At 43.9% G+C, this 24,145-nt stretch overlaps 1 protein-coding gene across 1 annotated transcript; it reads left to right on the top strand.

Annotated features, from left to right (window-relative positions):
• The first annotated feature begins 272 nt into the window (after positions 1-272).
• On the top strand, positions 273-23,996 carry ADAMTS13 (ADAM metallopeptidase with thrombospondin type 1 motif 13). The gene is made up of 30 exons (XM_025166192.2): positions 273-609; positions 1,009-1,075; positions 2,086-2,366; positions 2,872-3,016; positions 3,216-3,355; positions 3,854-3,937; positions 4,469-4,593; positions 5,655-5,801; positions 6,364-6,498; positions 7,145-7,292; positions 8,308-8,412; positions 8,615-8,766; positions 9,255-9,318; positions 9,631-9,757; positions 10,237-10,385; positions 10,888-11,008; positions 11,283-11,363; positions 12,112-12,293; positions 12,923-13,058; positions 13,655-13,784; positions 15,543-15,732; positions 16,199-16,313; positions 16,927-17,056; positions 17,846-18,025; positions 18,776-18,980; positions 19,983-20,328; positions 21,264-21,410; positions 22,436-22,612; positions 22,725-22,909; positions 23,450-23,996. The coding sequence occupies exons 1-30, from the start codon at positions 535-537 to the stop codon at positions 23,594-23,596; spliced, it is 4,416 nt and encodes a 1,471-aa protein (XP_025021960.1). The 5' UTR covers positions 273-534; the 3' UTR covers positions 23,597-23,996.
• The last annotated feature ends 149 nt before the right edge of the window (positions 23,997-24,145 follow it).

Genomic DNA, 24,145 nt, shown 5'->3' with positions numbered 1-24,145 from the left:
CTTACATCTGTCATTATTATACATTTTCCTTGAGATAGGATGGGAAACATTAGAATCAACAGCTTCATGGTTTATAAATGGGATATTCATGGTTTTGCTCCAACACTAGGGGTGTTTCCAGAATGATGCATTAAAGAAAGGTTGGTAAGAAGATTACAGGGCCCATTGAATGATATTATCTCAGCCTTCTCAATGTTTCCCAGAGATACTAGGCTGCACAGTACAAGTAATCATGGGAAAGAACCTCACACAGATTTTTTTCTCCTCTTCCATCCTTCCTGCCCTATAGCTTTTTAACCCCCATCTCAAAGCTCATTTCCATCCCGATTATTTGGTTGCTGCTGGTCTGCAAATATTGCACAAGCCCGCCCTCTGCCCACTGGTGCCTTTAGCAAAAACATTGTCCCTCAATTGCCTGTCACATTTCTTTAAATGTGGGGCCCTTTAGCACTTCTGCTCAACAACTGCCTGTTTTCAGAAGCCAAAAAAAATCAGAACTTTTAGTGGTTGCTCAGTGCCTTCAGCTCCTGCATCATGGCTAAAAATCTTTTGATGTTATTTTTCACTCTGTTGCCTCTGAAGGTTTGTTGGCCATCCGGAACCCACCAGGTAAGTTTGACCTCTAGCCGAATAAAGACGGTGGGGGAGAGAGGGCTGTTAACCTTCCGCTCAGTGTTGATCTGCAAAGTGTCCAGCTCTTCACTGAAAATGTGCAGTCTGCAAATGGCAGAAGTGGGTCTTCTTTAATTTCATCACAGCCTGCATTAATTTTCTATGCCCAGCCTTGGATCCAACATCATGTACAACTCTGCAAACTTTGAACTACTGCATGTATCTCTTTTCAGCTGTCACTCTCTCTCTTACATTGCTGGTTTGATGTGTGGAGTTTTGACTTTGATATGTGATCTTTTGATCTGTAATCTGTGATCTGTGATCTTTTGATCTGTGACCTGTGATCTTTTGATCTTGATCTGTGAAGCTTTGACTTTTTTCCCCTTCCCCTTGCAGACATTTCTGAATATTTTGGAAGCGCATGATGTTTACTTTTATTTTGGTACCAATTCAATCTTTGAAGGTAAGAAGACACAAAGTCTGGCACTGATTTTAATTACTGTTGCCCTGATTTTAATTATGACTGAGATGCAATGAGGCAATGCAATGTATTGTTTTAGCTCAGTTGTGTTCCATATTTACAAACAGGAGGTATTTTCTGCAAGGTCTCTGCCTCTGGAAACTCGAGGAACACCTCTCTCCTTTTCACATCTTCTTACTTGCTAAGGCACTTAGAAGAAGCTGGTTCCTTTTGCTTATTTAGTTTTGTGATGTATTTTGATTTTGTTCTCCAAACTGAATAATAGTGATCTGCTTGCATGAATAGATACATACTTCAGAACGTTGCTCTTGATCAGGAATGTGCAATCTCCTTTGGGTTGTGGGTCACAGCTGGCTTGGAGGAGTGTGCCAAAGGCTGATGTGAGGAGGAACTAAAGAACCTAAGACTAGGATATTGGCAAAACACTATGTATGGGTCTTCTACTGTACACCCAATGTTTAGAAACAAACAAGAAGTTTGTTACTACTCAAGGACAGGAAAAAGGCAGTTGTGATTTAAACCCTGCTTTATGCGATATAAATATGGCTGGGTTCTTAGATCCTGCAGTAGTTGATCATTATTAGAACTCTCTTACTATTTACAATAAAAACAACTTGTCTATCTCAAGTCTTGTCCTTTACTCTTCCACTGACAGCTGAGTGCAGATTTGAGTTCCTGGAGAGATTCATTTTATTGTCCTGGAGGACATTCTGACAGCCACATTCCATAAAGCTGGGGATGCCAAGACAAAGAAGTGGGAGAGAGAAAGATGAAATGTAAATTAAATATGTCTAATATAATTATGCCCTATTTATTTAATAATTTTCCTCTTCTGTCATATTAAAAACTATTCTTTTACAGCAACTTTTGGAAAGGATCTGAGAGCCCCCTCAGAAAGTTCTCAAACTGTTTTCCATTTTAAATGTAAAATAAAACCAAGTTTGGTTTTGTTCATACCCAGCATTTCTGCCTCTCCATTCCCATGTTTCCAGTGCCAGAATTTGAGGTTGTGCCTCTGACTTGCTCCTGTGAAGACAGACCTGCTGGAGCATCTTGCAGAACCCAGCGTTGTTCCTTCCAAGCTTCAGGGAATCTCTATGCCTTTGAATTCTCTCACGATCAAGCTCTCTTTCCCCCATTTTTTGTGAGCACCCGAAGATTAAACTCATCAGCTAGTTTGCTGCGACGTTTAAGGAATAATTGCTTTGCTGGAGGGAGGGCTCTGAAACCCCCAGGTGCAGAATGCCGAGTAACATACTGTGAAGGACAACTGGTGAGTAAAATCTCAAGATGTTTCAGGCTGTTTTAATGAGTTCCATTAAAATCTTTCGGTGTATTCTGCATTCAAATGGAGAGTATATTGGAACAGTTCAATGTTCGTTTAGTTTTAGAGTGTCAACTATGTTTTAAAAAATCTTCATTCACTATTCATTTGCGTTTGGTTAACAAACATAACCACAAAATGCCCAATATGATGGGCATGCATGAGCAGAAAACACCCATTTATCAAAAGCCAAACTGTTGAAGCTGTTTTCTGTCACTCCTTCTTGTCACTGCCATTTTAAAAAAAATTAAGCATCCTGTGGGAACTATGTGGGGGTCCAGAAGCTCTCTTGTAAATAAAGATGATGTTAGAGGCTGGGGCTTACCTCTGTAAGAGGCAAGCTTCCCAAGTATTTGTATTTCTTACATTAAAAAAACTCTTAAACAATTCAAGTCAGTTGGGACAGGAAGCCCGATGGAATTACATGCAAATGAGGGGTTCTGTTTTCTCTTAGCAAGGTTTTATCATTGTTCGCGGCAAGAAGGTTCACATCAGGCCGGTGAGAAACCAACACCGACACCAGCTGATGGATTCGCATCTTCCCAGACCCCATATCATCTTCAGTACTCTGCAGAACTATTCAACATCAGTACAGACAAGTACGTTTTTCTTGGAAATGAGGCAGAATCCAGAAGCAAAGGGGCATCCTTTTCTTAAATCTGTCCATTTGATCAGTTATTATTGGAAACCCATATAAAAACAGAAGTGACATATCTATAATAATTAACTTCTTTAAACATTGGGTTTGTGTGCTTAATGGTCCTTTCATCTCTCCCCCTTCTCTGTGCGCCATTGCAGAAGGAAGGGTTCCATCCCGGATTCGCAGAATGGCTGAGGAGAAGGTGAAACACCTGGAGCTCTTGGTGGTGGTAGGGCCAGATGTCTACCAGTTCCACAAGGAAGACACCGAGAGGTACATTCTCACCAACCTCAACATTGTGAGTTCCTTTTGGGCTACACATGCAAAATGTCTTTACTTCTTGTTGGGAGGCTTTGATGGGGAGACACACTTAGGTTGAAGCTTTAGTTCAAGTTGAGTAATGAAAATAATTTTCAACAATTGCAAATATAAGGCAGGCCTTTGCAATGAGTTCTATTAATAGGCTTGCTTGTTTTGGTCATTCTATCCTTCCAGGCCTTTTTCTTGGAAGGCTTGGTAGGCAAAATACATCAGTTAACTGAATTTAGGTGTTCCCAAAATACTTCATATGATTGGGTGGATTTAGTTTAAACCTGCGCATGACTGAGTCTGTTTTGGGTTACGTTCGATTAAGCTTTTTGGCATGGTCCTACAACACATTGACTGATTTAAGTGAACTATGGGAATAGAGGCCAAAGTTGCATTCATTTTTCTTTGCAAATTAACGATGTGTTAATCTCAGATTCTGAACTTCTCCTTAGAAACCACTTGAACATATTTTTTTTCTCTTACACAGGGAGCAGAGCTTCTTCGAGATGCTTCACTGGGTGCTCAGTTCAGGGTTCACCTGATCAAAATGATTGTCCTCGCAGAACCTGAGGTAAAAAGAGGGGGGGGGGAGAGAATGGAGACTGAAGGGAAATTGAATTTGGGAACTTGTGGCTCAGCCTAGGAAGTGACCTGAGAGAGTCTACTAGGTGTATTCAAATGTGGAGGCCTCTTCAGATAGAGATAAAATATCAACTGTGGAGGCAACATGAAGCATTTGGACTGTCCAGACAGGTAGATCTATTATAAATGAGAAAGACCTAAGGTTCTCCCTTTCCTGGTCAGAAGAGCAGACCTTTCCATCAAGGCCGGTCCTACCATTGAGCAGAGCCTGTTTGTACAATCTACTGAACTACAAATTAGCTAACCATAATTTTAGTCTAGTACGTTCCACCAATCCAACCTGTATGATCAGATGATGGTTCAGTGTGCTATGCAGACTGCAAAAATTGGATTAACTGAGAAAATCCTGGTTGGCATGCAGAAATGTACATTGCTACAATATGGATTTGTATAGTCTCAGCCCTAATTTTGCTCCCCTGAACTTGTGTCTAATTGGGGTCAGTGTGCATCCTCTCTCCAGGAAAGCATCCAGATTTCCACCAACATCACAGCCTCGATCATGAGTGTTTGCAAATGGAGCATGAAGATCAACCCAGAGAATGACTTGGAGCCTCATCATGCAGATCTTATTCTTTATATCACCAAGTAATTACCATTCATTTTGAGCAATGGTTATCAAGCAAGCAAGCTCAGTAGTGGGGAGGCAAAAGTTCTCCAGAGTCAGAGTGGTATGTGTAAAGCACTAGGAGTAGTGTGGGATCAGCTAATGCTTTTGTTTTTGAAAACTCTTGGATAGGGAATACTGTAGTAACTTGACCCGGGATGCAATGCTGAGGACGGCAGATGGAGCATGAGAGAAACCAGACTTTATCTGGTTTTCAGACTCCAGTGATGCCTAGAGAATTAAATGTATTAGTATGATCTCATTAAATAGTCCCTTTGTTCATACATGATGCTAAACCATGAGTTTTTGTTGGAGAGCCACAATTGACTTAGATTCACACAACATGCTGAGTGGACTGAGTTTCTAGAACATGCCAATTCACTGGCAGACAAACCACAAGATGATTTAGCCTGATATGAGAATCCAGCCATTGTCAGTAGATATTTGGGATGTGGCCAGGTAGGTGGCCATTGGGATCTTTTTAAAAAAGAAAGCCAGGATTCATCATGTGGTTTGCTTAACTTATAAACTTAACGTGTTATGCAAACCTAGTTTATGGTTGTTTAGTCAAAGAAACCAGGGTTAGCACAATGCATGGACCAAATCACTGTCTGGCTTACGATATAGTAATTAACATGACCATAAGGACCCAAATCTACATCGTTTCACTGCTTTCATGAGTTTACAATGTAATATAATTTGAAGGACCTTAATCTAATCACCACAGTTCCCTGCATTAAAGATGACCCTGGATCTGATTGAGGGCAACCTCATCTCCATCAAAAGGAAGATAAGTCAGGAAAAATCTCTTCCCATTATTGTATTTTCCACTAAGCTAAGGTGACTGTCCGTTTTATGAGTAAATCTTTGGGAAAAAGTAATTTTCCTTTTGAATAAATTCCATAATGTTTAACTCTGGAAATTGCAATCCCAACCTACAGAGAAGCCACCCATTTGGTGGAAAACTGAGCCTAGCACAGTTTCTTTTTTCTTTTCTTTTTTCCCTCCCAACTCTTTTTCTTCTTTGCCTGCCTGACTTTAGATTTGACCTAGAGCTCCCGGATGGAAATAAGCAAGTGCGTGGGGTCACTCCAAAGGGTGGAGCGTGTTCCAGGTCTTGGAGTTGCATCATCACTGAAGACACCGGCTTTGGCTTGGGCATCACCATGGCCCATGAGATTGCACACAGGTCAGTGGGCAAGAAGGACCAGAAAGAGTCTTCAGGGTCTAGGAATGGACAATCAGCGACCTTCAAGGCCAACTATGACCCTTCTTCCCTAAAATCTGGGGGGTGCCCCCCATATTCTTTCCAAAAGCTGATGTGGAATTATGTTAATGGGACAGGATAGTTGGTGTGTACTTAGCCATCTTGAATGTTAAGAATGTTAAGCAGGGGGAGCATCCATCAAATAAATAAATACCTTAGTGAACGTTAATGATCTCTAAATTAAATTTCTTTTTTTTTTTATTGTTGGTTTGGGCCTTTTTACTTTGTTACCTTACTGTTCTATCTTTTGGGGTCTGCCTGCTCCTGGCATGCCGCTGAAAGCTACATTCAATTCTGTTCCTGAAAAAGAGTCTATACGTCCCCTATTTTGTGGCTCTACTAATCCCCCCACAGATATACTCATTGAGCCCCTAAAGCTAGCCTCTGAGTCTGAAGATGACAGAAATTGGGATAACCATAGGAAAACCTTGATCTCTACTGCACCTTTATTTTAACTCTTTCTTTGCTTATCTTTTGATGACAGCTTTGGGATTGATCACGATGGGGAAGGGAATCGCTGCGTGGGGGACAGACACATTATGGGCTCTGAAGGGGGGCACAGCAGCGTGGATCTGACATGGTCAGTCTGTAGCAGAGAGCAGCTCCAGGCGTTTGTCAGGTAAAAGGACCAAGGGAGTGTTTTCTCTGTTCCTTGGACCCTCATCCAATGGAGAGATGCAAGAGAAGATGCAAGATCTTTCCAACAGTATGTTTGGCTTATGGTAAGAATGTGTGTGATGGAAAGATATAGGTGGGGAAGTTCATCCCATCTTCTGTCTTTGAGGGCAAGTACCTAAGGGTAATCAGATTGGGGGTGGGATGTTAGCAACATGAGCATTACCTCTCCCCCAGAACTGCAAATGCATAAAACGTGTCTGGCTGGGGAGCCAGAGATGTGAAATGGGAATCTGCAGGCATATCTCTGCTCCCTTCTTGGCTTTCCTTTTCAATAAAAAAGGCGGAAATGCCTAAGAAGAAAGAAGAATACACTGAACCTTACATTTCTGCCTTGTTGCACCTTACAATGTATTCGTCTTTTTCACATCCATGGGTTTTTTCCTAGCTCGTTGACATCCTAAATCTCTCTAAAAGGGGGGATCAGTTTGGTAGTTACCTTTAAACCTTAGCTTTGCAGAAGGCAGTGGGTGGGAAGGGATTTTGTAAGCCCCTTCCCCGTAAGATTAACCACCCTGCATTCTTGAGACAGGGTGTTGTATTGCTTCTGACTAACTCGGCAGCCATGGTTTCTTGGGGTTTATCACCAGTACAGGCCAAGCAAGCTGCACAGATGATTTGCCTGAGTTAAAGAGCAGTCTCCCCGAAGCAAAGCCGGGCCTATATTTTGGGGCAGAGGAGCAGTGCAAAATTGCCTTTGGTTCGGGTGCCTCGGCCTGCACTTTCAGCTATGACACGGTAGGTAAAACTGTTGTTTCTGGGTTTTGCGGACATTCACCACCACGAGCACAGAAGAGGTTTTAGAATGCTGAAAGGGTTCATTCAAACATCTAAGAGTGCTGTTGCAACAGCAGCTAAAAAACCAGATTCAGCAGAATAAAACAAGCTGGAATTCATTGGAAAAACTAGCTCTTTTGGGGTAGGGGATGACAAAGGGATGCTGAGCTCTGTTGCCACTCAGGAATGACAACAGTCTAGACTAGCATTTTCTAATCTGGCATCCTTCAGATGTGTTGGACTACAAGTCTCAGCAGCTTTAGGCAGCTTGGGAGTTGTAATCCAACATATCTGGAGGGCATCAAGTTGGAGAAAGCTTCCTGGACCCAGAAATGTAGAGATCACACTTTATACTGGCCCTTTAGTTCCAAGTGCTGGTGCTGCCGGATTAGACAACTGGCTCCAAATCCAGGGCCCTATCATTACTACTACCATTACTTTTATATCCCACCTTTTTGTCAATAGTTTCAGATGGCTTACATAGGGATTTCCCTTCATTTTATCCCTGCAACAGCAATCCTGTAAGATATGCTGAGTTGAGATAGTGTGCTGGCCTAAGCGAGTTTTCCCTGGTGGATCTGAACATCTTCAGCAGGACATCAAATTATTAGAAGTCCAACTGCTGATGAGAATTATAAGGCTGGGTGGAGAGAGGAAAAAAAAACAGGGAGAAAAAATAAAGGGAGAAAGAAAGAGTGCCAGAAGAGATGAACTGAGGGACAAAAGTCCACCCTTTGTCTCTCCAGAGTCAACCTCTTTTTGGTCTTTCCCTGATTCTTTATGTTGTTCTTGTATAGATTGGCTGGGCAATTAAAAAAAAAAATTCCTTCATTGATGCAGGGGAGTATATATTGTATCCTTTCTTCTCTATTTTAGCCTCACTACATTTTGTGGGGTAAAGGAGGCCATAGAAGTAGATTCATAGAAGGTCATGAACATCATTTTCCCTTTCCTTGCCTGCATCACCTTTTCCTAGGACATGTGTCGAGTTCTCTCTTGCCACACCAATTCGGCTGATCAATCCGCCTGCTCTCGGCTCCATGTCCCACTTCTGGATGGAACTGAATGTGGGATCAACAAGGTAAAAGCATCTTTTTGGGGGGAGGGCAATTACCATACATGATTCCCACACTCACACCCAGCTTTGGATGCATTTGACTATCTCCTGCCAGATGTTCATGTTTAAGAATAAAGGAATTTAAATTGTAAGGCCAGTTCATCAGAAAGCGTGGTACCAACCTGCATCACTGCTAGGACGTTGACTGGGCTGATCTCTCTTCCAGTGGTGCTCCAAAGGCCGCTGCAGTTCCCTGGAAGACCTGGCTCCTATTGATATGGTACACGGGCAGTGGTCCAGTTGGACTGCCTTCTCTTCCTGTTCCCGGAGCTGTGGAGGGGGAATCATGTCAAGACAACGACAGTGCAACAATCCCCGGTAAATAAGGCCTTGAACTTCGCAGTTTGAAATATGTCTCTCTTCCAGTGCTTAGGTGGCATGGGTCAAGGGTTAGAGTGGAGGTGTAGCCTTCCAGATGTTGCTGAACTACAGTTCCCAACTACCCTGGCAACATGGCTAGTGGTGAGGAATCTTGGGAAATGTAGGTCAGCAACAGTTACAACTAGTTTCCTACATTTATTTATTTATGGAATCAATTTATACAGCCACCAAGCTCACAACTGCAGCTAAAATAGGATTAAAACCAATATGGAATTAGGCCAAATAAGAATAGCAAATAAAAAACATGATGCAATTAAGGCCAGCCCTCAATCATTCTGTTATCAAACCATTGCAGATGGGCCCAATGGCCAGGTCTTTGAGGCCTTATGAAAGGTCATCAGGGTCAGGGCCATCCAAATCCCCAGAGGAATAAGCTGTTCCAGAGGGCAGGAACATCTGGGTACAGAGGTTCCTTTTCCTTTCAGACCTGCTTTTGGTGGGCACCCATGTCGGGGGGAAGACTTGCAGGCAGAGATGTGTAATGTGCAGGTAGGTGAACTTTGGATTTGAACGCTGTATTTTAAAGAAGTCCTGAAAACTTTCCATTTCTAAAGAAGGGGCTAATCACTCCCCTGTTTATGCACTTGTTCATGCTATCTTGGCAAATGCAAATTTGGGGTATGATGTTCTGCCATTAGATACTTCTAATTGGAAATAAACCCCAGAAAAATCTGCAGGTCTTCCCTGAGATTATCAGGCAGGACCAACCCCTCAAAAGCAAAGTCCATCCTTTCCTTCTGGAAAAAAACAAACAAATGTTGAGAACGTGGCCTTCACCTTTTGCCTTCTCCTCTCCTGAAGCCCTGCCTGAAGACCCAAATGGACTTCATGGATGAACAGTGTTCAGCAACGAACTTGAAGCCGCTATACCTTAATCGGCAGTTCCCTTCCTTCTATGAGTGGATTTCAGCAGCTAGTTATGCAAAAGGTAAAGTGGCTTTGTGTGACAAACTGGGGAGAAACTTTTTACTGAGGGTAAAGTCATCCATGGCCTGGAGAAAGCAGTCAGGGAGAGGTTTTTCTCCCTCTTTCAAAGAGCAAGGAAGTTTTGCAATGAAGCTGACTGGAAAGAGACTGAAAATTCTTCAAAGAAAAGTCCTTCTTCATGCAAGGCATTATTAACTGTACTAAGTTGGATGGTTGTGAAAGGGGATTGGATAAATTCATGGAGGACATGAGTCTGTTGAGGGTGTAACAGCTCAGTGTTGCCACCAGACTGGGTCAGAAAATTGCATTAGAGAAGCTTTGGGTCTGGTGTAGCTGCAGGTTCATTTCCAAGTGGCAGATCACTGGTGGATTCCTATTCATTACAAGAAAAAGCCTTCTTTTTTTCTTCTTCTTACTTCCAAGCACTGGAAAAAAGTATTTAGCGATTACCTGAGCTCTCCCCTTGTCTTCTACCTCCAGGAGATGCCATGTGCCAATATATGTGCCAGGCAGCTGGGAAGAATTTCATGGTGAGCCGTGGGGACCGATTCATTGATGGGACAAGGTGCAAGAGAAACAGCCTGGCAGACAAGGATACGTTTGCTTTGTGTGTGATGGGCAACTGCAGGGTAAGGGTGGAGATCAGCAAGCCACTGTCCTTCTGGAAAGGAGATGGGGGGGTGGGTGGCTTCCAAATTCTCTTCTTGCTTCTTTCCTTTTTGAAATGTCCATTCAGAGTTAATGTTTCCTCCATTGGAAACATTTTGCCTCTCCTTTTTTATTCTTGCCCACATTCATAGAAGAAGGGAATTAGAGTGGCTCTGTGGCCCCAGGGTAGTCATTTTTCCATATCTTGTATATTTTGGAGTGGGAACATCTTGCCCACTTCTTTTCTGGCATTAAAATATGGAAATATTCTTTGGCCATAGTTTCTGTGCTACGTACCAGCCTTCCCAAAACTGGCATCCTCTAGTTGTGTTACGACTGACTCTCCCAGAATTCTCAGCCTGCATGGCCCAAAGAATTCTGGGAGTGGCTGTTCCTGGAGAGGGCTTGATTGACAGGGCTGGCTTCTAGCTCCATTGTTCCCAGCAAGCAATTTCAGCTGATTCATTTTTTCCTCTTCCTCAGGTGTTTGGGTGTGATGGCCAGATGGACTCAGGAAAGAAGATGGATGCATGCCGAGTATGCGGGGGAGACAGTACATCATGTTTTAATGTGAAGGGCTCTTTCGCTGAGGGGAAAGCCAGAGGTATAGTGCTATTCCATCTTCTTCCTTGCCTTCTTACATTTTTGGGTCCAGTCCTAAGTACGTAAGAATAAACCTGCTGGATTGGGCTATCAAGGCCTCTAATCCAGCCTTCTATGTGACCCAGTGGCCAGCTGGATGCTTTGAGGAAACTCAGAGCCTGGACTGGAGAGCTAGAGCTCCCTTCTACTGCCTCCTTCCCTATCTCCAAGGTCCTGGCTGTTGTTTTCACAACAAACTTCTATTTCCCCTCTCTTGTTAATCCTAACTCTCCCAGAGTACATCACCTTCCTGATGCTGTCTCCTAACATCACCACCATCCACGTGGTTAACCAGAAACCCCTCTTCACACACTTGGGTAAGTAAATGATGCCCAGAATTGGGTCAGCAGGATAGTGGAGATTGCTTAGGAGAATATCCCCATGGATTGTCCCATGAGGAAGATTCCATGCAGCTTTTGGAGCCTCCTTTGACCATGACCAATGCTGAAAAGCAACAGTCAATTTCCGGTCTTTTTGAGGATGGAGGCATATGGAGTTGATAGTATAAGCCCTAAAAAAGACATCACAGCTTAGAGAACTGTAAGGGCTGAAACTGGTGAAGCAGGAATCTGATTCCAGGCCAGACTGAAACTTTATGTAAACATGGAGCAGATGTCTCTGTCTCTTGAGTAAGGGAAGAGAGACAGCCAAAAGGCTATTTTAAAGGGTGGGAAGAAAAGGCTTAAGACTGAAACTGATAGGGCTTGAATATGACGTTCTGCTGTAGGCAGTCCTTCTGCAAATGTCTGAAACAAATCAACGTATCTCTCTGTTTCAACCTCTTTGAATCTGACAGTAACAATGAACAGGTCTACAACAGCTCTATTAAAAAAAACCAACCCTCTCCCCCTAATTCTTTTTGGAAAACAGTAGATGGTGATAACAGTTTATTTAGAAAGCTAGACAGGTTGAATGACCTAGTCAAAGACCTCCAGAGCTGCAGCTTTGAAGGGCAGCCTGAGAAATCCACCAAGAACTTCTCTATGCATACTCAAAGGTCTGGCTTAATATTCTCCATTCCATAGCAAGAAGAAATAGGGAAACTTTTCTCTTACTTAATCCTAGCTGTGAAAGTTCAAGGGCAATATGTAGTAGCTGGGAAAGGCCACATTTCTTTAAATGTCACCTACCCTTCTGTCCTGGAGGACAACCGGCTGGAGTACAAGGTCTTCCTTACAGAAGATAATCTGCCTAGCTTGGAGGAAATTCATATGGATGGACCAGTCCAGGAGGACATAGAAATACAGGTAAGATGGTAAAGTTGCAGCCAGCTAAGGAGCAGGGACAGTAACTACCTTGGCAAACAGGAACATGTACCAAATAGTCTAGCAGGTTTATGGCATTATGGGAGATCCATGAGGCTCACTGACTTGTGCCTCAATTCATAGAGCAGAAAGAAGCCACTGAATCTAATCCTTCCTCAGAGCTTTCTCAAACACTTCATCCCTTGAAGCTGAATGTGTGAACAACCTCAGCTGAACAGCTTGGTGCACCAAGTGACCTTAAACCTCTATTCTTTCATGCCTGATCAGTAATAGCTCATTCACTTGTGCATCTGAATGATACGCACTTTTAATGATGTGCCCTGTCAACCTTGAGGAAGGATATTATCTTGATCAGAGGCCTGGCCTCTGATGTGCAGAAGGAAGATCTCATAGCTTCCTTCTTGGATGAGTTTCTCAGATTCAGGAAGCCACCAAGCCTGTGAATCTCTACCTGCTTGCTGGCATTGGACACATATATCCCTTTGATTGATGTAAAGGAGGAACAATGAAAGAATCACATATAAAAGGGCTCCTGGAGATAATTATGAGGTACCCCAGTCCTCTACAGTATGTTTAGCTGCTATTCAAAAGTCTTTTTCTTTTCCATCCAGGTTTATAGGAAATATGGGAAAGAGTATGGAAGTGCCACCAGCCCAGACATCACCTTCAGCTACTTTAGGCCAAGTGAAAAAGAGACCCATATGTGGATTGCCCAGTTCAGCCACTGCTCAGTGAGCTGTGGGAAAGGTCAGCTGCTTCATTGTCCTTTTATTTCCCACATCTCTAACTTTAGCACAGGGCCCACGGGCACATGGAGTACTTGGGGACTGAGAAAACATCTCAGGGAATACACAAGTATTAGCCAATCCACTCCGTTAATTGGGGTTTTGCACATCTTTTAAATGTTTGGAAAAAAAACCTGTGGCCTTCAAAGAAGCAGTTTCTTTCTGCTATTAATCAAAGCAGGGTTCTCTTGCTTTGAGTCTGCAAAATGATGTGGTTGCTTTAAGAGGCACATTATTGTTAAAGCAGATGCATCCTTTTTCAGGCTCACACAGAAGCCTGGAAAAATCTGTTCTTGTGAAAAGTTTGAGGGGCTTCTTCCAAATCAACTTCGACATGTGTGTGGCCCTATTGCTGGATACTGGCACCTGCTGCAATCTTGCAGAAGCAGGTCCTTTTTAAAAAAGACATTTGATAAACAAAAGGATGCATGTCTGTATTATTCTACATCTTTTGTCATCCAGAGTGATTCCTTTTCGGTCCTCTTCAAATTCCTCCTCTACTTCTGTGGAAACTCAGTCATGTCTACTGAGATCTCTTCCCTAACGCTTACTCTGCAGGCACTCTGCAAGTCTATTATATCTGCTTTGACAAGACAAAAGGTGAGAAGGTGGATGACTTATATTGCCTGAAGATGCCAAAGCCCCTTTCCAGGCAGCAAAGTTGCACTGTGAAACAATGTCAACCACAGTGAGTAAAAGCTGCTTTTGCCCGTTTTCATGTTCTGAAGGGTCAGCTAGGCTGCTTGGACCAGGATCCATACAGTCTGCTGCCCTGTCAACATCCTTTAGCCAGTTACTGAATTCACCAATTTCTGAGTTTGGATAACATCTTGAACCATACTATTTCCCTTCCCTTCCCTTCCCTTCCCTTCCCTTCCCTTCCCTTCCCTTCCCTTCCCTTCCCTTCCCTTCCCCTTCCCCTTCCCCTTCCCCTTCCCCTTCCCCTTCCCCTTCCCCTTCCCCTCCCCTCCCCTCCCCTCCCCTCCCCTCCCCTCCCCTCCCCTTGAAACCTTGAAACCTTGAAACCTTGAAACCTTGAAACCTTGAAACCTTGAAACCTTGAAACCTTGAAACCTTGAAACCTTGAAACCTTGAAACCTTGAACCATACTATTAACCAGATGGGCTGGGTTCATGCAATACACTAAGCTATGAAAAAAGTAATCAAGGTTAAAACTAGCCAAGCTTAGCTTCCTGACCTTTAACTGATCTGGTTCCACGTATTGTGTGATCACAACAATATTCTGGTCCATCGGGATTTTTATTGATTTACTTAAAAGATCTTGGGGGAAAGCATAATCTGTTTGGTTCACCATTTTATAGATATAGACAGCTTTTTCGCTCACATCTTTTCCCCTGGTAGATTCTGAGTACTAATGCTAGCAAACTTTGTTCAAAGTTATTATCCTTGCCATAGCAGTCTGTTTTAGCATATCCTAGTAATACGCTGTTGTAAAATTGTGTGGCCACCCCTGCAAGACAGCTATTTTGTGAGGCCACTCACAAAATTCCAAGAGTCCTCATTAACTCATGAGGTTACTACCCCTGTGTTGCTTTATAAGCTTTCCTTACAACAAATATAAGCTGAATTTAATGAAAATTATACAAATGAGTTCCCTGCACAAGGGAATGGTATATGTTATGAATGCTCTCAAGAGATCTGAGATGCTGGAGTGTGTCCTAAGACAGAGATTCGTCAAACTTGCTTTCAGCCAAGGCTGTAGAAAGCCTCCTATTAATCTGCTCAGCAAATCCAGCAATGACACTGCCTTCAGAAAGGCAAGATATAAATGGAATAAGTAAATAAACACCAGGCAGAAAAGAGATAAAGCTCTTTTTCTCTTTTCTGATTGGGAAAATTGTCTTGGAAACGATTGGGTAATGACTCTGGGCCCTCTACCCATCCTTGATTCACCAGAAAACTGTATTGGCATAATTGCTACCCCCATTGCTGATCCCCATGCTGCCTCTGTTGCCTGGATTCCTGGTCATTACCAATCCTGACTTCCCTCCTAGATAATGGGTGACAAAGCCCATATGCCTTGAGACTGTCTTTGCACAATCTCAGAATAAGGGTAAACATACTACCTTAACATCAATACAGAGTAAGGATGATTTAAACCTGTCTCACTCATGGACTGGGAATGAGATGAATGCCATGTCATGCAGACATGGCAGAATAAAACAATGGCCAAGGACCAATGGTGCCATGGTTAGTTGCAAGTAGGGAAAGGCTCTAAGATATATGACTGCTGCAAAGTTGCCCAGTGAGCACCATGGTCCAAGCGGGACTTGAACCCGAGTCTTTCTCATCAAAATCCAACACCTCATCCACTATGTTACAGTAATTCTTGTATCAAGCCACAAATGTGTGCAGTCTTTTGCTGAGCATCCCTTAAAATATGGAATGGACAGTCAGTTCTGGACTCCTGTTTCTTCCCGTCCAGTTGGAAGAAATCAGAGCTGGGCAGATGTTCTGCCATTTGTGGCTTGGGAGTGGCTGCGTGGAATGTGACCTGCATCCAAGTTCTTGACGGGCTGGAATCCCCCGTGGATGAGAGGCTGTGCCCAGCAGATCAGAAACCCGCAGCCTCCGTGCCTTGCACGGTGAACGTCTGCCCGTTGGGATGGAACACTGTATGTATTTCTGAGGTTATGCAGCAGTCCATTTCCTTTTGTTGGAGTATAGGTGAACCAGGGGCTGGTGGGACTTCTTTGAAATTTTGGGAGACGTTGTGGGTGTTCTCAGAAAACCCCAGAGAGTTGACCTGTTCTGTCATGGTGCATGCATCAGCAATAAAGCTCTTATTTATCAGGAGACAAACAGAAGCTGCTTCCCCTCCACCCTGAAATTCGATCTCTCTCCCCAGTTTCCCTTCCCTTTTCCAGGCAAGTGGGTGGGCACCCTTTCAAGCCAAGCCCTGAGTTGTAGCCAGCCATTGTGTTGATCTTCTAGGAATGCCTCTGCAGCCTGGAGGCACAATCTGGTTCCTGGTTTGGTTTGAAACTGAGAGAGAAGTGTGAATTCCAATGAGAGCAAAGCACGTTTCTCTCCATCCGTATCCCTGTGATGGTTACTGGGCTTTGCTGTCTCCTGATGCAGGAATCCATGCCATCCTCAAAGTCTGATGTCCCAGAAGAGCAACACCGGATTGGAAATCAGTCTGTATATGTCTGGAGCCCTCTGGCTGGGAATTGTTCAGTCTCCTGTGGAGGAGGTGAAGAACTTTCTCTTGGGTTCCTTGTCCATCAATGCCTTTCCAGTACCTGGTTCAACACTGCTGTTTGTATATCATTTCTTTGTTTGGATGAAGGATCATTTGTAGATTGATATACCCTTCCTTCATTGGTTCCACCTCCTCAATGAGAAGTTTGTAGAAGAGATGTCGGTGGCATCACAGGCACTAAGCAATCAGCAGTCTGCCATAGCTGATTTTTCCTTAGTTCAAAGCAGATAAAATTAGAAGTTTGCAGAAGTGTTTTCTTTTCCATTCAGAATCTGTACTAGAAAAATATGGACCGATACAGAATGGCTGATTCCTTCAATGGTTCCATTCACATGGCAGGCAGAGCCCAAGCAAATTAATCATATTCTGGTTTAACATGTTCTAAGACAATGTCTGAGTGTCCACATCAGGAGGAACCATGAGCTATTTTAGTCTAATGTAATTATCATGTTGTCTGAGCCTGATCAGTGGGTATAATGGTCTTAACTGCGAATGTTCAAATTGTTCGCTTGATATGAGACAGGATTTGAAGAAATAATTCAGCTAAAGGAAGCAGAAAAGATTGATATAGATTGACATTCATTCCAGTTGCTCCTTTCCCCAGGATGGATGTCACTGAGGTACATTTGCTTGGTTTTTGACACCAAAGAAGAAACGGAGGAGAAACGCTGTAACCAGACCCAGAAACCAGCAAACCAGCTAGAAAGTTGTAATCCTGAGCCATGTCCACCAAGGTAAGGGACTCTGCAGACCCTCCCCACTGATAGAGGTCTCCCTTCTCCAGCATCCCCACAAAGGAGAGAATCAGCTTGGTGAGTTTAAATATTTGCCCAGTCCGCGGGAGATTTGGGCCAGTCTCCACAGGTTCAAAGGTAATGAAATGAGAATGCCGTTCAAAGATCTGAATGACTGCTTCCTGAGGGCAGGCATGGATTTCAGATGTCTAAGAGGATAAGAGCTGATCGGCAGGGCTTAAGTTATAGGAGGGCAGATCTGGGTCAAATATTTGAGAAGTGTTTTTGCAATGAAATCACACTGGCAATGAAATGAACGACTTAAGGGAGGTTGGTGGGTTGTTGAGGATGTCCAGGAAAAGGCGAGACACCCTTCTCTGGAGGTATTCCATCTTGGAATTGAACTAGGGATGAACTGAATTCTCCAAGAGTCCCCACCAATGTTTTGATTCTTTTTTCTTTATCCCTATCCTGCTTTATCTTATAAATCTCAAAGCAGCTACAATTACAGTCAGTAAAGCAGGGCTGGGCTGGTTAATCCTTGAATGGCAGGTACCAGGATGTGAGAAACATGCCAGAAGGGTACAGTAAACCAGTTCCCTTTTGCAGCCTGGTGATGGCCATGAAGCCTCCAGGAGTCTAGCTTGGAGAAGGCTTTACCTTTTTATAATCCCTGGACTGGGCCTCAGTCCTGAAAACTGATCCCTTAACTGCAGCAGGAAAAATGAGAATACAGTGGAATGTGGCTGCTTTCCTCAACTGGGTTCTGTTCCTCTCCTTCCTGCCCAGGTGGCTTTACAAGCAAAGTGCATGTAGTGTAACCTGCGGTGAAGGTGTTATGCGCAAGGTCCTGTACTGCGCACGAGAGACAGGGGAGAAGAAGGAGGAGATCCTGCCAGACATAGCCTGTGAGGATTTGCTGCGCCCTGAGGAACAGGAAGTGTGCAGTCTGGAGCCTTGTCCCCCCAGGTTATTAGCTGTGTGCTTGTTAATTGGAGGCTAGAGGGGAGGCAAGCAAATCTTCCTTTTGCAAGTGGTGAGAATGGGATTACCCAAAGAATGCACTACCAGCAGAAAAACACATCTGGGTAGTTTTGACCTGTGATGGTTTGAATTTTCCTGCTAATGTTTGATATGAACCCATCGACTCAGTTCTGCAGACTCAGTTCTGACAGCAGAGAAGTGTTTTTTCCTGGATTAAAACTTGCACAGTGCTATTAGAGAGGGGATGAATCAAACTTATCCTCACTCAAGAATTTGTCTGGCATTTCACCCTCTCTCTTATGAAATTGGGAAAATCCGATTTCCACGGCCAGGCGTTTTCTAGATCTGTTGGCGCTGCAACTCTCATCATTCCCAACCCGAAGAGTGTGGAGGTGATCCCACTACTTATGGAAGCTGGCATTAGTAGTTGGGCCACAGGTCTAGATGGGCCAGGGACAGGAGGGGATAAGACTCAGGTTTGGATTCATCCTCGGCCACAGAAGCCCCATGAATGACTTTGGCCCACTTGTCCTCTCTCAGCTCTGCCTACCTCACATTTTGCTGTGGTGGGTGGGGATGAAAGGAAGGGAAATACCCATGTAAACCACCTTCAATTTCTGTTTAAAAGATGGAATATAAATATAATAAATACATTAAATAAATTTAAAAATTGCAGCTCACTTCCAGGGCAGTTTGCCTGTCCCTTCACCATTGCTTTTCTCTCCCCCTAAAAAGCTGGAAAGTGACAGAACGTAGTCCCTGCTCCTTCTCATGTGGCTATGGAGTTGCCACCCAATCTGTGACTTGTGTGCAGCTTTCTGGGGGCCAAGAGCTGGAGATGGCTGAGAGCCAGTGCCCAGAAATGGAGAAGCCACCCTCCGTCATGCCCTGCATTCTCCGTGTGTGTCCTTACAAATGGGGATTCACCAAATGGACCGAGGTATTCCTGTTTGCATTGTGATCGTATTCAGGAGTCCTTGGAAGTCTGAGATAACTTGGAGAAGTCAAACCCTAAGAACCAGGCTTTAGCCTGAGTTGCTAGGTTCTTTCTATGCCTGGATTAGATACAACCTTTAAGATCCTGAACTCAGGTTAACAAAACACAGTGACACTGTGTTCACATGCCAGGCTACGACCAAATAAAGAAGCCACATTCTAGCTTAATGCAATGGCCTTGTTTAGCCAGCATGCTAAGACAATGATTGGGTTCCTACAGTACACTGACTAACAGACTATTCAAATGAGTTTTAGCCTAGTCTATTGAAAGCTAAACAGAACTGGACCTGTTTAAAATTTGGATTGGGGACAACCTGGACATTTCCAGGCTGAGAAGTTGGGGAAAAAAACTATCTGAAAAAAGGCATCAGTAGACCACTTCTGTATTGGGGCCAAGAGAACAACATACAGTTGGTCTATTCATGATGCCATCAAGAATTGAGCTCAAGTGAGATTTTACTTAATGTATTGTTTGAACCAGCCCAGTACTGTGAAACAATATTCTCCTCCCAGATGGAGGAGTTGCTGTTTCTCAGCCTAAACTACTTTGCAGGATTATTGTCAGAATAAAATGAGAGGAGCACACACTCTTCTGAGGAAGGACAGGATGTCAATGGAATCAATATGCTGGGGAGCAGAAATATGTTTTTTTCCATAATTCTGGCCTCCAGTTTTCAACCGGGCATCTGTTGACGGTATGAGCGCCAGATCTTATGTGGTCAAATGCAAGCAGTCCAGATGGAATCTGTCCTTCCTGCTCATTATGTAGTGGGAACAGGAGAAAGAGATGCAAGAATTTCCATTTTGTTTGAAAGAGAAAAGGGACTGGGATTCTTTTGTAATCTTCTTCCGGTCAGGCAGAACTTGGAGCCTGCCTGTCACTTTCTGTGTTCCAGCCCAGGTTGCAGAGAGATGATGGTGATAATCTCTGGGTCTCTCCTTCCAGTGCTCTGTGTCCTGTGGGACTGGCATCCAGAGACGGCAGGATTTCTGCATCAATCCCCAAACCAAGACACGGGTGAACCCCATCTTGTGCATGCATGTTCCTAAGCCCATGATGGTGAGAATGTGTTCCATCGCCCCCTGCCTTGAACAGGCCATGATGAAGGCAGACCTTCGACTGGATGTCCCAACACAGCCTCCAGCTGTAGACCTCCTGACAACCCCTGAGGTTACCGTTCATCAACAAGGACCACAGTACAAGGCCTTTGAACTTCCATGGTCCAAAGGAGAAGATCGTCACAGGAATGAAACCAAAGATGTACCCTGGAGAGATACCCCAGAGGAACACAGTTATGTAGCACTGCTTGTTGTTAACAGGGCTTTAACTGGATGCAGGATTTGTTACTGGGACACAGGTCTGGGTTTGGAGGGTAATCCAGCACATTTGAGCTCCAGTGATTTCAACAAGAAAGGTCTAAAAAGATGTAGAGCTAAGTCAAGTCAAACCTGATTAGCACTTGGATAGGAGAGCTCCAGGAAATCCCCGGGTAGCAGGTGAAACTGGGGGCAAACATTCCAGAAGGAAGCAATAGAAAACCGCTTTTCTCTTATTGCCAAGCAAACGACATGAACTCAAGGGAAAATAGTTAAGTCATGTTCCCCTACTTTTTCAGCCCTGCTTAGCCTTAGAGGATAAGCTACATCAGCTAGGAGCTGTCACTGTGCTTTCTTTTTTCCCTTCGGAGAAATTTAGCTGCAGATGAGTTCATCAAGATAAACCAAGATCTTTGGATAAATTACCTATGAATAGCAACCAATGATAAAAATCACATGCCTTCTCCTATTTTCCACAATTCAGGCTTCTAGGAAGAATGCTTGGGGGAAAACCAGGAGTGCATTTTTATGTGAAAGGATCTGTCAACTTTGTTCTGAATCCTGATCACAAATTCCTGGGCTGAGGATATGTTCAGAGGCTTCTTGCTTCTTAATCTCAGTGTACATCTTCCCCTCTCACTTCCATGCCCCTGTTTCGCACTGAGCTCATTTCTCTAGAAAGATTCAAGCTATGGCTAAAAATGGAACGTTCCTTTTGGGTGGTTTTCTCCAACAGCGGGGGATGTCAGGTCCAACGCATCTATGTGATAAAACCCTTCATTATCTGGTGTTGGATGTGAGGGGGAAACCAGTTCTATTTTGGGACTGGGAGTTTATTGTAAATTTCAAAGGTGTGTGACTCATCTGTTCCTGTCTCTGTGTCTCCTCCTCCTCTGGCTTTTTCATCTAGGCATCTGTGGAAGACAGTTGCTCAGTCCCAGTGGATTAATCAACATGACCGGTGTGCAAGCCAGGATCTGCACTGTTGCCATAGGCCGCCCTTTAGGGCAGATGATAACAGTCCAGGTGTTGGAAAGCTCCTTGAACTGCAGTGCAGGTGGGTATTTCACAGATTGGTGCTGATAATCACCCAGGAAGCTTCAAATTCGTATCTTGTTTCATCCCCCAAGCACTCTTTTCTTATCGGCCTGCTCTGCTCTGTAGCATGTTCCTGAATGTGTCAGATCTTGGCTTGTACCATCAGAGTAACAGTTCAGGATAGAAGTCCAGGACTTCACTGCTGGAGGAGCAGGAGATCTCATTTAGAATATTTTGAAAATCTTGTGATAGGCGATTGTTGGTTATATTTGCACAACACAGTTAACCAGGATACTGCATTCTCACAACACACTATGCCTTGTTAGGATTAAACCTGGTTTGTTTTGGGTGGTGTAGAGCATTGTGCATCCCATTTAGTTGGTTGTAGTTCAAGATAAACCAGAAAATAGGTTAATTGGTCAATAAACTGAGTTGTGTGAATGCAGTTATAACCATCCAAAGTGTGCATGCATGACCGAAATATAAAACATGTTAAGATAATTAAGTCCAGAGTTCACAATTATCCAACTCTGCTGCTGGATTCAACTAATCGTGTCAGAATGCTTTGGAATACTTGCTGAAGAAAACAAGAGAATGCAAAGGGAATCCAGCCTTGGCTTCCAGTTCTTCTGCTCCAGTATAATATCTAATCCAGTCTACCAATAACGTCAAAGTCTGGTTTGGGGGGGCAAATCTGTTGTGTTAATTTTTTATGTACTTCAGTTCTCCAAGCAATAGGCTGGGTGTTTTGGATTGCTAAATAGGATGTTGGATCCTAAAGTAACCAAATGGGCTGGATCTGCCTTACATGCCAAGCCACAAAAAAATAACCAGGTTGTGTAAGTACAACTGTTGGTTTGTCACTGAACTGGTTTGAAAGCCAGCTGTGTCTGAAACACCTCTTTCGATTCGCTAGTCCCTGTTTAGGGTTTTAGGTGTTGTGTGAACTCTGCAGCAGCTCCCAGACAGTAGCCAGATTTATAAAGTACGAAAATTGTAAACTTGGAAATTGGAAGCATTCGCCCATCCTGTCTTTCACTCCAGGAGAAATAATACTGTTTTCTACACGGACAATGTGGCGGACGGCCTGTAAGAAGCTGAAGCTGCTGATGGTAAACACCCAGACCAACACGCTAATGGTGAGGCAGCGCCGCCTGTTGCCTGGCAGTGGAGTTGTGCTACGCTACACCAGCAGAGTGGCCGATAAGAAATACCACCAAGGTGTGCTGTCCTGTGCTGCGTGCGCTATCCAGAGATGGCCAGAGGACTGCTGCTCCTGAAATCAAGCTAGGCGCACATATAATCTGACGGTCTGTTTCTTCTTGCTCTACAGCCTGTGATATGCAGCTGTTTGGTCCCCATGGACTCATCCTGAATCCAGTACCATTGCTGGATGGGGAACTGCAAATGACTTGCAGGATATTTATCGATGTGGCCCCCCAACTGCGCATTGCCATTCATGCAGTATATGTGGAAGTCAGGACAAATGCCAACGAAACACACTCCAGCTATATTTCAGTAAGCATGAACTGGGGTACATTAGGGCGGGGGTATGGCCTTCCAGCAGCTGAAGGATCACCACTGGACTATGTGTGCCTATCAAAGGCTCCATTCAAACTATAGGTAAGGGTTTTCTTGGCATGGTTAAAGCACCCATGTTGTCTTTAAAATCTCCACTACCACCCTCAAAATGTAATAAAGGGCCAAATATTTGGTCCCACTAACAGTTGAGTTGCTCCAGGGGCCACAAGTTGCATGCTGGCAAAGCACAGGTTTTGGGGGATCATGACAACCACAGTCTAAGGAATCTTGGACTTTGGACTGCATTCGGGGTTCTCGCTAAACTTGTATGGTTAGGGTTTTGTGTCATGCGCAAAAGAAACAATTTAGATCTTAAAGCATGGTTTATGATTAGGATGGTGGGATAATCCAACCAATTCAGGTGGAGTCACAAACATGGCTTGGTGTGATGTGTAAGTCCAGGTTGTACCTAAAATCTGCAATAGAAACAAGTTCCAAACAGCCATTGACAGAGGCAAGCAACCTTCCCTTTTTCAGATTCGAGATGTCAAATCCATGAGGACCACAGTCTTCCATGGGAATCAGCTGTTCTACTGGGAATCCGTTGGCAGCCGAGCTGAGATTGAGTTCAACAAAGCCTTTGCCAACATCAGCTTCCGAGCTGAATACTGGGCCACCAAGTAGTCCTTTTAAAAGGATTGATGCGGAAGTGGTTGCAAAGGAGGAGAGTCGGACAGAAAACGGGCAACTGCTGACATCTCTCTTCTAAAACATTAAATTGCTGAACCAGGCATCATGATCTACCTTTCATTGTCTCGGCTACTGCCTCAGAAGGAGCCTTTCCATACATCACTTACTCCCTTTCCATGGCTTGTTTCTTGCAAAGAATGAGCGTTTTCCTCCTCTTGGTGCTATTATCAACCTACACAAAGCTTGCCTGGGGTTCTACCAGCAGAACTGTTGTATGTACAAGGACTCAGCGCTTGAACATGAAAGTAATCACTGCATAGTAGCCACTCCATGCATCTGAAGAAATGAGCTGCATCTCACCAAAGCTTCTGCCTTTTAATAAAATATGTTGGTTGAAAACACTCCTTCTGTTTGGCTACCATTGACTAACACAGCTCTCCCCACTCCTACAATGTTCCAATCATCCCTGCCCTGAATCCATGCCTAACCCAGCTCAGCTAAAAACCTACAGGTGGCATTTGCAGAAAATGGATAACTTGGTTA

The sequence above is a fragment of the Python bivittatus genome, unplaced genomic scaffold (assembly GCF_059951505.1).
Source record: "Python bivittatus isolate LINGU-HERP-01145 unplaced genomic scaffold, Pbiv_v1 ctg000160_np1212, whole genome shotgun sequence".
Taxonomy (NCBI): domain Eukaryota; kingdom Metazoa; phylum Chordata; class Lepidosauria; order Squamata; family Pythonidae; genus Python; species Python bivittatus.
This window is presented reverse-complemented; position numbering and strand designations above follow the sequence as displayed.

Coding starts and splice junctions, on each gene's coding strand:
- ADAMTS13 (XM_025166192.2), top strand. CDS start 535: ATGGCTAAAAATCTTTTGATGTTATTTTTCACTCTGTTGCCTCTGAAG. Junction 2,367..2,871: donor CATACTGTGAAGGACAACTG/GTGAGTAAAATC, acceptor GTTTTCTCTTAG/CAAGGTTTTATCATTGTTCG. Junction 8,767..9,254: donor CGACAGTGCAACAATCCCCG/GTAAATAAGGCC, acceptor TTTTCCTTTCAG/ACCTGCTTTTGGTGGGCACC.